The 17,296-nt window shown below is 29.6% G+C and overlaps 1 protein-coding gene across 1 annotated transcript in view; it reads right to left on the reverse strand.

Annotated features, from left to right (window-relative positions):
- Window positions 1-8,691: 8,691 nt before the first annotated feature.
- The window catches only part of LOC124359370 (leucine-rich repeat serine/threonine-protein kinase 1), a 182,130-nt gene continuing 173,525 nt past the window's right edge, over window positions 8,692-17,296 (reverse strand). Inside the window, exon 46 of the mRNA XM_046812061.1 lies at window positions 8,692-15,977. Coding sequence (XP_046668017.1) covers window positions 15,675-15,977 — 303 coding nt within the window. The 3' untranslated portion in view covers window positions 8,692-15,674. The remainder of the gene's footprint in view (window positions 15,978-17,296) is intronic.

The following is a 17,296-nucleotide window of genomic DNA, read 5'->3' on the forward strand; positions in this document are numbered from 1 at the left end:
GCTTAACTCAATACTCAAGTTCTTTTGTATATTCATAGATAATACCATAGATAATACAAATATTGAGTTAAGCTCCATTTATCTTCTGCTTAGTGTGGTCTCTGAAATCTGTACCAGTGCAAAATTTCAGACACTGCACTAATCAGAAGGTGAATAGAGCTTAACTCAATACTCAAGTTCTTTTGTATATTCATAGATAATACCATAGATAATACAAATATTGAGTTAAGCTCCATTTATCTTCTGCTTAGTGTGGTCTCTGAAATCTGTACCAGTGCAAAATTTCAGACACTGCACTAATCAGAAGGTGAATAGAGCTTAACTCAATACTCAAGTTCTTTTGTATATTCATAGATAATACCATAGATAATACAAATAAACACTAAAATAATAATAATGTTTTTAATAAACTGTATATTACTTGGAAAATATTATGTTACACCTTTCACAACCAATGGATGATATATCGTCCAACCATGTTACGTCAAAAAAGAATATTGGACGATATATTGTCCGTTTATGTTTTTTTGTTACAAAAAAGCATATTTGTACAAACATTTATGTTTCATGACTTCAGAAACTTTGATTGTCCTTCAGTTTTACTGACCAAGTTATTTTTTACAATGAAACAAAAACAAAATAGAGTAATCACTATGGTTACAATGGTTACACAATGTTTGATAAGGATACCATTTTTCTTTAAGGCTAATTTGAAAAAAATATATCCTCAGGCAGTAAAAATGTTTTTGTTTTCTTGCTGTAAATAATTTAACTTTGAAATTAAAAATAATATTCTTTTGTATTTAATCTCTGAGGGGAAAAACAAATAGCTCATTATTGGGCATTTGATAACAAACAATAATCTAGTAACACTGAAAATCTTTTGTTAGTTCCTGCAAGGAGTAAGGTTATTTCACAATAAAATAGGCTACGGTACTAATCAGAACTGATAGGTCATCGTGTTGCTCATAGTTTACTAAAAAATCATTGGTTTTTACTATATTTGTTATTAAGAAAAATATGGAAAAACTTTAATCTAATGCCAATTCTTAAAACTTCAAAAATTTTCCTCTCCTCTTTCCATTATTTTTAACATCTTCTGACATGTTTATCTTAACCTCAAACTTTATTGTTGTTTTGATTTCTTGATTATTTTTTATTCTGCTAATTTTTATATGTTATTCACTGTGAATCATCAGTGGCAAAGCTAACATCTTATCACACGTCTTCCAATTGGAAAAGGAAGTATAGATCACATTTTATGGTGTCTATTGTTCATTAACAAAATCTACAAGAAAAGAAAAGATCATACAACATGAGTAAGAATTTCAATTGCAATAAATCATGATAACTATTAGAATGACGTACAGAAGCTACAGAGTTTTATAACAACAAAACAAAGACATTAGTTTTACTTACTTAAAATACCAAACATATCTAATCATCACACAAAAATTACCAATAATCACCTTTCTACAAAATACTAACCCATAAAACTTTCCATTTAAGGCCATGGATGGCTTTCCTGGTACTAAGCCATCTTGCTCTTTATTTATAGTATTGTAAAGTGGTATTACCATAGAAATACACAAATAAATAAATAAAATAGAAATAATCGCTCGCATTTCACTAATATAAAGCCATATGGTCTTATCATAAATGAACTAGAAACCTTACTACGTAACATTCAAGGATTTTTGTTTTAACTTTAAACTATAGTACAATTTACAAAATCACTTAACACAATGATAAGTCAAGCACTTTAGATTACAGCTAAAGTAGCAGTAAGCTGTATTACTAGTTAGTATTTTCTGTTATTTGTTTGTGGTACGTTTGAGAAAAATATAAGGATTCCAGACTGTGTAAATGTCCTTATTATAATCAAATTATGTAGTAGAAAGAAAAGTAGATGACTGTGTAACAAAGACACAGTCATTCCAAAGTAAAATTAAATGTTACTGGTGTACAACTCTTCACCTACTTTTGCTAATTAAGAAATATGAAAGACTAATTATACATTATAAATGTATTACTTCTGATGATGTTATGGGTTTGAAATTACAACCAACAAGTATCTTTTTCCAACACCAATCCTATGATTGAAGAATGGTCAATGAAAAAGTAGATATCTAAAATAGGGTTAAGATTTTTCCCATATGAAGAATGGGAAAATAAAACCTTATTTATGCACTTTTACATCCTTTTTTTATTTTAGTGTTACGGGAGGAGGTGTTTCATTCTAAAGATATAATTAATAAGTATCTAAACGCCTTATAGTTCTTTATAATTTAAGTGTATACCTTTTTGGATATCTAAAATGTTGAGATTTATTTTCTATTATTTTCTGAATACCCTATAAAAGTATGGAGGAAACTAAAAAGCTTTTCGGAGCATATTCATTGCATTTTTAAAATGAGATACCTCCTATAATTTTACAAGTAAAAATATAACACCGTAAACGTGCATGAGGATTAACATTGTTCTTATGGGGCAACATTTAGGTTGGCCACCATTCAAAACGCAAAATAATGAACTTTTAGCAAATCTTATAAAACAGTTATTTTTAGTTAGATATATGCTTTACATATCTACATCTTATACATTTTACCATCCACCTCATTTTATATTTAATATTTTAACAATTTTTAATGTTTTAATTATTTTAATACAAAGGGAAAATATAAAAGTAAATATAAAATAATATTTAAACATTGAGATTTACGTTGAGTAATATGATTAAATCATTCTTGTACCAAGACGGAAGAAATATGCATGAACTTTCTTATAGTTAATTATAACCTAGATACTATGTTTTCATATTTAAAAAATAACTTCTTGGTCTTTCAATCCAATAAAGTATTCAGTAATCAGTAACTGTATGTTTTACAGTCTATAGCAGAATATTGTTGAACTTGCACAGTCCTTTGAGCCTCCTGCTTGCTGTATAGTGTTTGACTTGGTCAGAGAAGGTGAGGCTCCTGTCCAACACAAGACGGAGAGCTTTAATCTTGTCACAGACTTCCTAACTCTCATCACTCAATATGACTTGTACACCACTCTCAGTAAGTGAGCATGCTAAAGGAGGAGATGCAATATGCAAACCTGTACACTTTATACTCAGTTTAACCTCACCTACGATCCATACAATGGGAAATATTAGCTAACAGCACCTGACTTTAATAATATTATAACGGTAAGTATTGTAGCTCCTTTTATTTGGGTTACCAGGTTCTCCTTTATTGAACAATGTAGACTTATCTCAGTGTAATGTATAAATAATTTTGAAAGTCTCCCAATAAAGTTTTTGAAACTTTCCTCAACAAATCATTATTCTCATTCTCCTCTTGTCTAACTGACGTGTCTAGTAATAGACAGTGTTAGTTTAATTAATTATGAAAAGTGGAGCCTCTTTTGTCCTATCCCTCATTCTCATACTCATAGGCACGCACAGTGTTAATAATTTGGATGTGCCTGACATATGAGGGATTATGGGGAGTATCCATCAAAAGTGAGGTCTGAGAAGGTACAATTTTGGAAATTGTCAAGAATCAAATAAAATAATGTATTCAAAATATTGGAAAAACACTTGTTGAAAAATTACAATAACATTCGCCTTTCTCCAAGAATCAATCCTTTAAATTTCTCAATAATGACAGTAATTAACATTCACTGTAGCATAAAAACTCCAATATATCTTGAATGCGGCTCCTAAATTCAATAATAAACAATAGACTAATTGAAGTCTACTTAGGTCACAGAGAAAGTACTTTCAGACAATTAAATGATGGCCTTCCTCTACTGTTCAACGTGTATATTGCAGATATTTCTGATGTTGTGTCCAGAAAGTCAGAAAGCCTTTATTTATACAAATGCAACAACAAAACGTCCTATGTATCTTATAGAGTGTATATAGGGGAATTTATTTATGCAAATGACATTGCTTTAGCTTTCCAATATAAATATTTACATAAAATATATATATATATTATATATATATATATATATATATATAATATATATATATATAGTATATATATATATATATATATATATATATATAATATATATATATATATATATTATATATATATATATATATATATACTATATGTTATGGCTACTATAAACATATATATATATATATGGCTCAATATATATATATATGTTTTCTTAATTCTTATTTACGTTTTATGGTTTTGTATTAATATATATTTAAAACTTCCTGAAGACGGGAGTATTAAATCCCCCGAAATACAGAAGTGAAAATGGTTCTTTTGCTTTCTTCTATTCAACACAGTGATTAGTATATAATATATATATATATATATTATATACTATATATATATTATATATATATATATATATTTATGTAAATATTTATATTAAATAATTATTAAATAATTCCCCTATACATATATGTACCAAAACTGTGGTATATAATATATATATATATATATATATATATATATATATATATATATATATATATATGTATACATATGAGTTGACAGCTAGGTTGTTGGTTGTTTTTTAATTTTTAAGTGAAGTGCAAAAAACAAAATTGTGAACCATTTCTGAACATGGTTTGAGCTGCAGCCATTAAACTTTCTAGATTGTTATGACAGGTGAACAGAGTTTAATTGTCATCATAGATGACAGAATTCAAACCAACATATTTGTATAGCCTTGTTGTCTGGGGAGCAGTTCCCTCAGCAAATATTTACTTAAATCTTACCTACACAAAAGAAGGCAATCAGAATTCTGACTAGCTCCAGAGACTAAACACATTCAGAGAGACCTGTAAGTCATTTGGAATCTTAAACAACATAAGTCACTTTGTACAAGAAGTTGTGATGTATGCTGATGGACAAAACATGGTAAGAGGGTGTGATCTACACATGCACAACACACGTATACTCAACTGTACAGTGTTGCAGCACACTGCCTAACACAATATGAGAAAAACCAACATATAAAGGTTTTAAATTCTTCATTCACCTGCCAAGAGAGCTAAGAACAACAACTGGGAATAGGCTGAAGACAAGACTCCACACCTGGATGGTTGAATGGCCTTTGTATTTAATAAATGAGTTTCTTCAACATGAATAGACTGAATACATTTAAACTCTAATTTGTTACATTACCAATAACTCTGTTGGCACAATTTCTGTTCTTGATGAACATGTAATAAAGTGTATTTTAATTGATTGATTTGATTCTAGAATTGTATTTGAATGTAATTATATATTTATGTTTATATTAAATCTGTAATACATTGAAGCTAGTCAGAACTTGTCTTAGGTGTTACTGATACACACACATTCTGCACATTATGATATGTAATTCAACACATAGCTTAAACTGTCCAAAACTTTTAATGTTAGCCTTTTACATTCAAGTGTTTAGTAAAGTACGTTTTGAACTAAATTATTTGAATTAACATCATCGCTGAGTACAAACTTTTATAGTTTTTTTTAATATACAAAAGGTTTTTGTGAAGGTTGCTTAAACATTGAAAGTGAAAATGCTGACTCCAGACCACAAAATACAATGGATAACAATAACAACAGCAGATTAGTTGATGAATGTGGTCAGTGCATCAGTCCCAACCTGGAGCCAGCCGATGTCTTTCAGTTCGTGAGGCTGAATAATCATTGAAAGGAGAGCAATTCACAGATGCAATGGTTGTCAAACAAAAACATTGAAAGACATTTCACAAAATGAGTTTCTAAAGTGTTTTGAACTGCTGTATGATCGTTGTAGGCGAGGATCATTTTTAAAAACAGATTTATAATTTTGTACTTTTGTTTAAATTAAATTAAATAAATTTAAACTTATTCTAGGAAAATTTTACTGCAAAAATTAAAAACACAAATGCAAACAGCATTTATACAACCATATGAGTTCAAATTAAAGAATTTATGATACAAAATAGTGGTTTATTTGTCTAGACGTTTGTCAATTAACACAAGTGGTTGAGCTTTGGAATTGCAGTGTTAATTACCTTAACACTTTCTGTTTACTACAAGTCTAGGCTTTGCTACAAAGTCATTTACAATTCTTTATCCAGAGTAAAATTGAACAATTTGATGGTAATGAAGAAACTAATGCAAGTCTACATTTTGTTTTTTTTTTTTTAAAGATGTCATAAATAAGTAATAGATATAATAATTAATTAATATACTTGTAGCTTAATTTAACTTTACAAATAGCTTGGTGAGCTAATTGTATAGTATATTAAATATCAGCCACCATAAGTTTATCCTTTCACATTAAAATACTTGTGTCAAAAAGAGTAAAACAAATTAAGACTAAAAGAATAAAAAAAAAGTACCAATTTATTAAATTCCGTTCACTGAGTCAAATCCAAACTATGAAACCAATCCAGCCAAGGTTTCTTCAAGCTGAGAAGCGGCTAAACCTCCAGGAATAGAGCGCAATAAGCATCAGTGTGCTCGATTGTCTGAGAACAAATTCAAAAATAAATAATAGATCAAGTGTTATTCTCCATCAGGATTACGATGCATTGCATCTGCTCGCTCCAATTCAAAATTGGTTCTGAAAAGGACCCACTCCTTGTAAGGAAGGTCTGTACAAACCAATCCAGTCGGGTCAGAAATCAGAAATTTATTCCGCCTTTCAAATAAATCCCAGGAGAGAGCCCTGTAATTGTTTGGTGAAAAACTGAGATCAACTGCGAGATTGTATGTAGGGCTAATTTATGGGACAGTAGTTAAGTTTCAGCCTAGGGCAAGTTCAGCAAGATGGGCCAATAAAGAGTGGAAGTTATTTTTTTTAACTCTCTGAGGAGTGCATTCCTGCAATGGATTTCGGGTGAAGCTTTGTTACACAGTACTGGGAGCCAATCAAATGGAGTTGCTACGAGAGTGCCACTGACCGATCTTATGACCCTATTCAGCTGTACATTGGTTTCTTTTGTAAGGGTATTATTCATACAGATGGGAACTCAATATTCATCAGATGAATAAACAAGAGACAAAGCTGCAGTATGCAGAACAACTTATATGTTGGCTCCCCAAAAGTTGAACCAGCAAGATGGTGTGTAATATTTTCCCTTGTTTTCATTTCTGCTTCTGATTTTTAAGGCGGCTTTTAAAAGTGAGAGATTAATCCAAGGTAACTTCCAAATATTGAAAGTGTCCATTATGATTTAATTTAATACCACAAAAAAATTATGGTTTGCCAGTTTATTTTTTAGGTGGAAAGAGACACTTCTGTTTTTGTAGTGTTCAAACTCAATTTTCAGACTCTGAAATAGTCTTTGAGGACATTAAAATTATCCCTGAATGGTACTTCCACCTGATGTAAATCTTTATGATGGAAAGCTAAAGCAATATAATTTGCATAAATAAATACCCCTATACGCACTCTATAAGGTGCATGGGACGTTTTGTTCTATTTGTATGAATAAAGGCTTTCCAACTTTCTAGACACAGCATCAGGAACGTCTGCAATATACACGTTGAACAGTAGTGGAAGGCCATCATTTAATTGTCTGAAAGTGCTTTCCCTGTGATCCAAGCAGACTTTAATTAATCTATTGTTTATTATTGAATGGAAGCGTTTTGTACGACTTATAAAGAAGACCTTTCCTCCACACTGATATAAGCCAGGGTACGATTTATAAATGCTGTTGTTTTTTTTTTTTTTTTTTTCAAATCTGTCCTGAATAAGAATAGTGAGAGCCAGCACCACAATATTATGACCTAGTCTGATTCCAGTTTGATCGAACGGAATAATAGAATTGAGCATAGGTGAAATTATGTTATAAATCAGCCTTTCACACAGCTTATAAGTCACACTTAAAATAGCAATAGGTTAATAGTTACCAGCTCACTTTGGACCTTTGCGCAACATTAACACAGCTATAATGATCTTTGATTTTTTTATAAGTTAGAGGGGATTATTTTGGAAGCTTACTGCTAGTCAAGATTACTACAAAACGAACGAAGTCTTGAAGAAGGTAAAGTCCACTCAGCTTTGGTAAAGTTCCATCTCGGCTTGGGATCTTACCATCTCAAGCCAGCTGATAAGAACAGACCTATGCTGAGAGTGAAGAAAAGTACCACAGTACCAAGCCCTTTCCTACCAACTCTCGTAGCTCATTGTTTAAAATTTGTTATTGATGATGGAAGTTTTATAACGGTGATAGGATTTGCCATCATTATACGTTACGAAATGTATAATACTATGTTCCAAGGTATGGACATCCTACTCATTTATGATTAAACCACCATTATGAACATTTTTATACATATCTTTGTCCATATTTATATACTATCATAATAGATGTGTAAAAAAAGAAAGGTAGTTTTGGCTAGACAACAAGGCAGTTAACAATATGAGAAGTAATTTGAACAGCTATTATTGTTGAAGTTACTCGCAAATATTCTGGCATTAGTTTTAATAAATATGCTAAGTTATTAATAATGATGCTAAATTGGAATTGGAGGATAAATAATTCTGTAAAAGACTAACCTCTAACAGATACTCAAAGTAAGAAAATGCCAGACTACTAAAACCTAGTTTTTAAGAACACTGGTTTCATGATTATAATTAACCTTAATTTTATAGTACTAATTTCAACTGGTACCTACAAAACATCAGAATACTTAAGTAATAGATGGAATAAGGACTTTATTTGGAGGAAACAGAAATAAAACAGTAACGTTCAACATTAACAGTTTAATACAATATTACAGTCGTTGTTACAGTAACAGTTTGGTATCGCCATAACAAAATATACAGTTGCATTGGACTTACAATCAGACGCTTGACAGTTTTCAACTCTTTTGAGAATACAACACAGATAACTTTGTGTCTATAGAGAGAAAGTTCTTTAAATGACGTTAAAGAAAAACTCTTTCTTTGCTGTTCAGACACAATAAAACATTTTCTATTGCGTTAAAGCATGATATTCCATTCTTGTAGATTTGAAATTTAAATTAGATAAATATTAAATATAACCCAAAGCTACACCTTAAATCCATTACTCCCTACTCTTGATTTACAAGATGTACGACTTTAAATATTTGTTTCCCATGAATCGAACTCTTTTTAAGTTTTGTGTGTAATATATATTTTTAGTGTTTGAATGTGTGAATGAAATGTCATACAATTTATTTGCTAAACAACCAAAATTAACAATAACCCATAGGTATTTTATGCGTATTAATTTTGCATTTTAAATGAGATATCTTGTACAATTATCCATCCAAAAATGAGAAATTAATCTACTTAAGGGTTAACACTGAACGTATATGACAGAATTTAAATGATCATTAGACTAAAGAGTAGTGAAATTGCCTTAATTTCACCCCATAAGAACAATGCTAAACTTTTGGTTGAAGAACTACAAGAGATATTCTAACCCATTTTAAAAATTTGATTAATAAACATTCAAACACTTAATTTTTTCTTGTAAAGTGTACACTTTTGATTTTTCTTGACAATTGAACAATAAAGAGCAAAAAAGTTTAAAATTTTTTGCTTCTGAATATGAATAAAAATATCAAAGACACTAGAAAGTATTTGGATCCTTACTAATCATACCTAGCCAATGAGGTATCTTCTAAGACTAATAATCTAAGACCTATAATAATAAGTACCTAAAACTGTTTGAAATCTAACATTATTCTTATGGGACTAAAATGAAGATGGTCAGCTGGCTGATAACTTACATTAGCAGAGCAGATCCTTGAGGTATTTTGAATTTTTGGTTCCTTGGTGGTTTTGATATAGATTAATATCAAATAAAACAATTCATAGCCATGATTTAGTGCTAACTACAGTATCATTCATTTTGCTGTGACTTATGATTTTTTTTGTTTTTTTTTTTGGCATGTCTATAATAATAATTGAATTAGAGTAAAACAGGAACTAAAAGTTACATACCTACAGTTGAAAATTTTACTTAATCAATCACTTCATAAATCCGCAAATACGCATGTTTAAAGTTTACTTCAAACTTTATCAATCTTATCAGTGCTTGATGAAATCCGTAGACTTAGCACTAACAATTCTCAAATGATTTACATAAACCTCACCTTTGAATGTAATAACAAAGACACAAACAAGTCTTTAATAATTAAGACTTTTATTAAAGTTTAATTTTAAAAAATTAAATTTTAACAAACAATATACAATATTAATAGGATGGTTAGACAAATTCAACAGAAAGCATCTTATTTGATACATTTAATTTATATGTATTTTGATAAAATAAAATATATTGTCTTGATATTTAAAATAAAGATGATAATATATTAAAACTTTAAAGAGTAATTTAGAGCCTTGTGTGTGAAACATCCATGAGTTTTGTCCCATACGAACAATGATAATCTTAGATCTGTTGTGGTACAGAGATGGCTCCTTGTTTGAGTGCAGATCTGGTTATGGGACATGGAGTTCATCTCCCAGAACAGCTCTCAACAAAAAATCTGGGAGAGCATTAAAAAGTTTTCAAGCTGAAATATTTTCACTATTCTAGCTTGTGCTAAATATACGACTGACTATAAATTATGTCAATCAACGGATAGTGACGGATACCATCTAATAGCTAAGCTGCTCTTACAGAAGAAGAATCAACAGAATTTACTTTAAGGCTGGCATGAGGATGCTTTAAAACTTTATCCGTTCTATCTAGGCGTAACTCTGTACATCTCAGACTAGTTCCTGGACATGCAATAAACTCACTGACAAATTGGCAAAAAATAATTTAAAGAAGCACTTTCTTGAACCTGAACTGGCTTGCAGTATAAGCAAGTCAACTGCCTACTAAGCTGTTAGAAAATGTTTCAGAGATAACACTGTCATTGATGGCAAAAATTTTTCTGGACAATAATTTGACAAGAAGCTCATTAGAGACACTAGCATCCAGTTCACGAACTGGCTGACGAAGCTAAACAAAGCCCTTCTGATACAGGTAATTTTCCTTATTACTGGACATGCCGATTCAGGAAATATTTGCACACCTTAGGATTCATTACTGAAGACCCTAGGTGTAGACTATGTAATCTGACGGAGGAGACTACTTAAAACATTATTTTGGGTTGTGAGAGGCTTGAGGTTAGGAGAAGAACCTTATTTGGAATCTTACAGCCAGGTAATCAATTTGATGTCAGCATTAGGCAGAAATTCTTGGATCTTGTTGAAGATACAGAGGTAGGCAGGTCCTACTAAAGGAACTTGGGGTGTACAATAACCTTAGTTTGACACATTGGGAACTAAGAGTCCATTATAACCCCCTTTTTCAATCTAATCTAGACATAGTGTAAAGGAACCTTTTCCCCAAAAAATCAATATTACATTGTAATAATATTCTAAATATGAAAGTGACTTTGTTTTGCTTCTACTCTACGCATAAACTATTCAACCGAATGTACTGAAATTTTACTTGGACATTCTTAGGGTGGGATGAATATATAGGCCTATCCTTATTTTAAAATTCCTCCTGGCTACACCCTACTGGTCTGTAAAGCAGTTAAAAAATCCTATCTTAGTCTCCGTAAGTTGTGAAATATTAATTCAAAGAACCTGTTTTTTTTTATATCTCATTTAAGTCTCAGCGTCAGCTATGCCGGCTTCAAAATGCACTGGTTTTTATTATTATTACATGATTGGACCTCCCCGGGATTTGAACCCGTGATAACAATACTTATTATTACAACACTGTGGTACAAGTCAGTATAATAAAATACAGTATATAAATATAATAATATACCCAATATAAATACTGAATTCAGTACATAAAATAAAGCAATGAACAAAATTAGTATATCTTTTATTAAATCTTATAGAAGACATTTTTTGTTAAATTTGATTTAATGGCAATTTTTAAATAGAATTTTTAATGCGTTCAATGATTTGATTTTGATATTAATATTATTATTTTCTGTCTTAACAACCTCAAAATACTGCTTTAATAGGAGAGGGATACACTTTTTGGGTAAACATTTGTTATTTTTTCATTATATAAAACGATTTTTTGGATGCTGACTAAGAAGATATCAATTTTTTTATATCAAATTTGGAGAGGGTTGGGCCCAACAAATTTTGTTTAGACATTTTGCTCAGACATTTTGCCTCGTGACATTTTTATGTAGAGTAAAAAGTTTAACTGTAAGTAAGTAATTGAATAATAACAGCAACTCTAATTTGGGGATGAAAAAAATATTAAACATCCTAATTTTAGATATTTTTGAAGACCACTTAGGTATAAAGACAAAAGCGTAAACCAAATTTCGAAAGGTTTGGCTTTAAACAACTTTAAAATAATGTACCACTTAACTTATGTTTACATTTGAACTTTTTAGATTCAAACCCATGATCCTATCAATAACAGTAACTTTTATCAGCAAAGTTGCTGAGCCACTTAAAAGTTATAGTCTTCAGCAGAAACTTAACATAATGTGGAGCAAATTCAGGTTCAATGTGAGAGGTGCCTCAATTGTATAGTATTACTGGAGGCTCATTAGAATTTTCATAATTATTTTAAATTCACACACTGAAGTTTTAAATAATCATCCTTTCATAAAATAAAAATTACTGTTAACAATCTAAACAGCAAAGATGGAGTTATACAAAAGAATTGTATCTTTCTATAATTTCACATACTTTGACACACATAATTGACATTCAAGACATTATCACTTATAAAAAACATTATTGTGCTCAAAATTACAGAATTTTTCTCAATTAAATAAAAGAAAGAAGTGAAAATTCTTACACATTTATATATGTTAACTGACACATCTTTTAAAACAATGGCAGTTTCACAACAAAGACAGTTAGTTCTTGGCTAAATGTGACTTATATGAAGAGGAAATAATACAATTGTCTGCCAATACATAAGTAACACTAACACTGAACACAATCATTAAGGCTAAGTCCTTGGTGTTAAAACCATAAACTCTCTGACTGGAGGGATATTGCACGTAATAATAGTTTACTCTTGGAGTGTTGATACGTACTTCAAATGTTATCAGCTATTTACCTTTCTTAAAATAAAATTTTAAATATCATTTCAAATGCTAATGAGTAGTATCAAATCTCAATAGAGTCAAAATAAAAAGAAGTTTAACCAAAAAGTTAAAGTTAAAACTCACTTTACGGCATTCTGCAAATGCTTTTAAAATAAAAGTAGCTCCTGTACAGCTGCAAAAATAAGACTTAATACAATATGTAAAATAGATAAAAAATATGTTGAATTTTACAATTTTTACGCATGTATTGAAACGTATTGTATTAATTTTGTCATTAAATTAAAGAAATTCTGATTTTTCAACATTTAAATTCCATTTCTAAATTATGATATTCTGAGTAATCTCATAAAACGGTAATTACTCAAGAAAAAATCCAATTTAATTGTAGTGATTTCAAACCTTAATAATCATTATATTATACCACTTGTATATACATGATAAAACAAAAATTGCTACATAATAAACATTGACATGTCACCTAAACCTGCTTAACCAACTTTAACTTTTGTGAACAAGTTTGTAGATCCCAAAAATCTATGATTATGTAAAACGGAAATTACTAAAGTAAGGTCTACAGCAATGGAAGACGAATTAATGTGTGTCGGAACAAAGCAACTAGTATGGCATGATTTCCCTTTCGGTATTTTTCACTTCCACTCACAAAAAACCTAAAGTAACTCTAATTTTACTACAAACATTACAAACAAATTACAATAAAAAACTTATCTAGTGACTAGTTTTATTTCACAATTATCTGGAGTATTAATTTGTGCCTAAACTAAACAATACAACCTATAAAATATTATTTAAAATCAATTCTTTAATAATATTATTTATAGTAAAACTTATCACATACCAGATGCTCAAAAATAAATATATTAGCATTATTAACTTTATAAGTTAAACTAAAAGCACGTTGAAGTGTATAAAAATAACTACTGAACTTATTATTGTGTCTAATAATGCAGCATTTGGTTCATTAATAAGTAAAAATCTAAGGATAATATAAAATTACTAACAAAATAGTATAGAATTTTATAAAATTCAATTAAAAGTGTGACGTTATATAGATATCCCTGTGCTATCGACAAACACAAATAATTTCCAAAAAGCATATAGTTAAAAAATATAATAAAACCTTATTCTTTATTCCCCTCAATTTCTAGAAATTGTATTAACTCTTTAATTAGCATGTACCCTTTTAGATAAATCGTTCTAACCTTTACTACTCTTTGCGTTGTCATACACTCACTACATACTGCCAAGAAAAGAGTTAATCTCATAATTTATACCCTTTACTGCTAGCTATCATTATTTAAAAAAAATACTTACATTGTAACATAATTTAATACATCATTATGGAGTCTTTCCATTTTCCTTTATTAATTTTTCTCATAGTTATTATGGCAATATTTTTTTTTAATTGCACAAAATTTATATGTTTAATAAGAGAGAACTTTTAAAAATATCAACATTTAAAATGATCTGATTTGTTTTAATAACTATACTAAGTATTAAATAATTACATTACAGTTTGTTGAATACTTAAAAACAGAATATTATGTACATAAGTATTTTATTTCACCTATTGTTTTGGCTCACATTAAATACTGTACTTATAATACAATTATAGCGTAAATTATATATTTGGTTATAATAAGGTGTCAAAATTTCAATTAATATAATTACTTAAAATAAATTTAAGAGTTAAAAATTAAATATATACTAAAAATACTTGGTTAATAATAAAATAATTTTGCAAGCAAACTTACTTAACTGGTATAATTGGTACAATTATTGTGAATAGCTGTTTAAAACCTTGACATAACTTCTGCTCTGTTTGAGGGTTGTTTTGAGTTGACAGGTTGTTTTCTTAACATTGTATGAGGGAAAATTCTTAAAAACAATACCAATTAATTTCAATAAGAATTCTTTATCACATGAAATTTGATAGACAGATAAACAAAATGTGGCAAACACAAAATTGTACGTGGTAAAACAATTTAAAAGTAACTATTTTGAAATTTTACAGTAATTTTTTCCTGGATAGAAACAAAGAATCAATAATGAAACCATTATAAAACAGTTAAAAAAACTGTCATAATACTAAATATATTTATTACTCAGTGCGTTTTTCTTAATTCATAATTTGGTAATATGTCATTTGTAAGTTTTTAACAAAACTATAACTTGGAGTATTCCAATATTTTAAATTATATAAAATCATTAATTTCATTTACTTATCCATTTAATTATATTAAAAAATAGTAATTTATTTTACAAGTGATTTCTTAATTATATTTTTGTTAAATTGATTCTTTGGATGGACTCCATCACTCCATCTTTTACTTTCACAAAATACAGTCTTCTTGTATACAAAAATTACTTTAGCATAGTAATAACTATTCACAAATGAAATATAAAATATTTCATGAGATAAGTCATTTTAGTTGGTATTTTCATTCCATTCAAATAATAAATATATTATTAATTTAAATATATAATAATATGTGCTAATAAATATATTATAATTTTTAGATTGATGTTATTTATTCCAGTGATTACCCTTAGGGGTTAAATCTCACAATTCAATAAAAACGTTCACAACTAAAAACTGTGAGTTCAGTCACCCTTATATACGCTTGATCTAAGGCTGAATGCCTTTACAATTTACATAGCAGCCCAGTTCCTGCTGGCCCAGAGCAAGGCATAGGTATGACTGTGGGAGGAGGAGGGGGAGGGAGTGCTAGCCGTGTCCTTGTAACGACGAATAAGACTGCGGTAGCCACGGCCCAGTGTCACCAACACTGTGTCCCCCTCTGTTGCGGGCCGGAGAGCTAATATCGCTGACACCTCCTCCTGAAATGGCCGGAACACAGTAACGGGTCGCATGGTCGCCTGTTCTGCCACAACTATACAGCCCCATGTCGTGCCAATGTACAACTCTGAGTCCAAAACACATAGGCTTGTCACCTAAAGCACACATATTTTAATTAACATATCAAATTTCTAAAGGTATTTTGTAAAAGCTACTATTTTTATTTAGATAGATTCAATAAATTAATAAAATTATATCAAAGTACATGACAGAATATAATGAAAGTCTTTAACGGACTGACTGTACAGGTAACGTTGCTGCCATTTTGACCCCATGGATTTTGATTTGGAATTTTATCAGATCTTGATCAATAAAGTTTTTCCTTAGACCAAGAAGAAAATATGTACCAAGTTTAAAGTCTAGGACCTTCCTATCACAAATGTTGATACAAATGATTTGAAGAAGAACCTGTCCGTTTCCTAACACTTTCAGGCTCCAGGGATCCACGTTACTCTGCAGTAGTGTAAATATGATTAGCTTAAATCTTCGCGTTGAGATGAGAATGTTAATAACACTTTTATTTCTAGTCTAGTTCTAAAGGAGGAAAGTATGAACAATACAACATAAACTATAACTTAATTATTTTCTGTTTTAACTGATGTGCTGTGCTTTTTGTGTTTAGCACAGATGCAGACACTTCTAATTGATGACAATTTTTATAGTTCATCACTAATGAATATAACAGTTATACCAGTTAAAATTTGCATTAATAAAATTTAATTCATCTTGGATTAAAAAAAAATTAAATAGATTTTGTGAATATCTTGTATAATTGATGTTAATCTACTACCAAATTCAAACAAGAGACATGAAACGCTGAAATTTAACTTTCATAGGTTTGATAACATCACAGAGCCTTGGAACAAACTTAACCTTTGTAACCTCCTACCCAAAGAATGTGTCTTAGAGAAAATACTCTTTTTTATACAGCTCTTCTTAAACCACTGATAGCAAAGAATGATAAATGTTGACACTGCGATGCCACTACAGTGTCAGAGGTTTTGTCTGAATGTCAGATGATAAGGTAAATTCAACTGCTTCAGAATTAAGCTTAGATATGATGTTCATAAAAACTAGCCAATAAATTAATATTATAAATTAAACAGTTTCTTTAAACTGTTTATACAGAATAATTGGTTTTGTAAATAAAGATATTTGAGTTCTCATGTTTTATTTACAGAATACTAACTAAACTAATTTGGTAATTAGGGATGGTCTGGAGTCTGATGGTCTAGAACGGCAAAAATTATATGAATACTGAATAAACTGCATACATTTATTGTATTGAATTTTTTTTTTACTTAAGCTTGAGAACTTAGTCTTAACATTGCTTGTATAGTCCTCTTTTGCAATATGAATACACAATGAAGATTGGTTTGAGATGTAGAGACATATAAACATAAACTAAAAATTA

The sequence above is a fragment of the Homalodisca vitripennis genome, chromosome 4, assembly GCF_021130785.1.
Source record: "Homalodisca vitripennis isolate AUS2020 chromosome 4, UT_GWSS_2.1, whole genome shotgun sequence".
NCBI lineage: Eukaryota > Metazoa > Arthropoda > Insecta > Hemiptera > Cicadellidae > Homalodisca > Homalodisca vitripennis.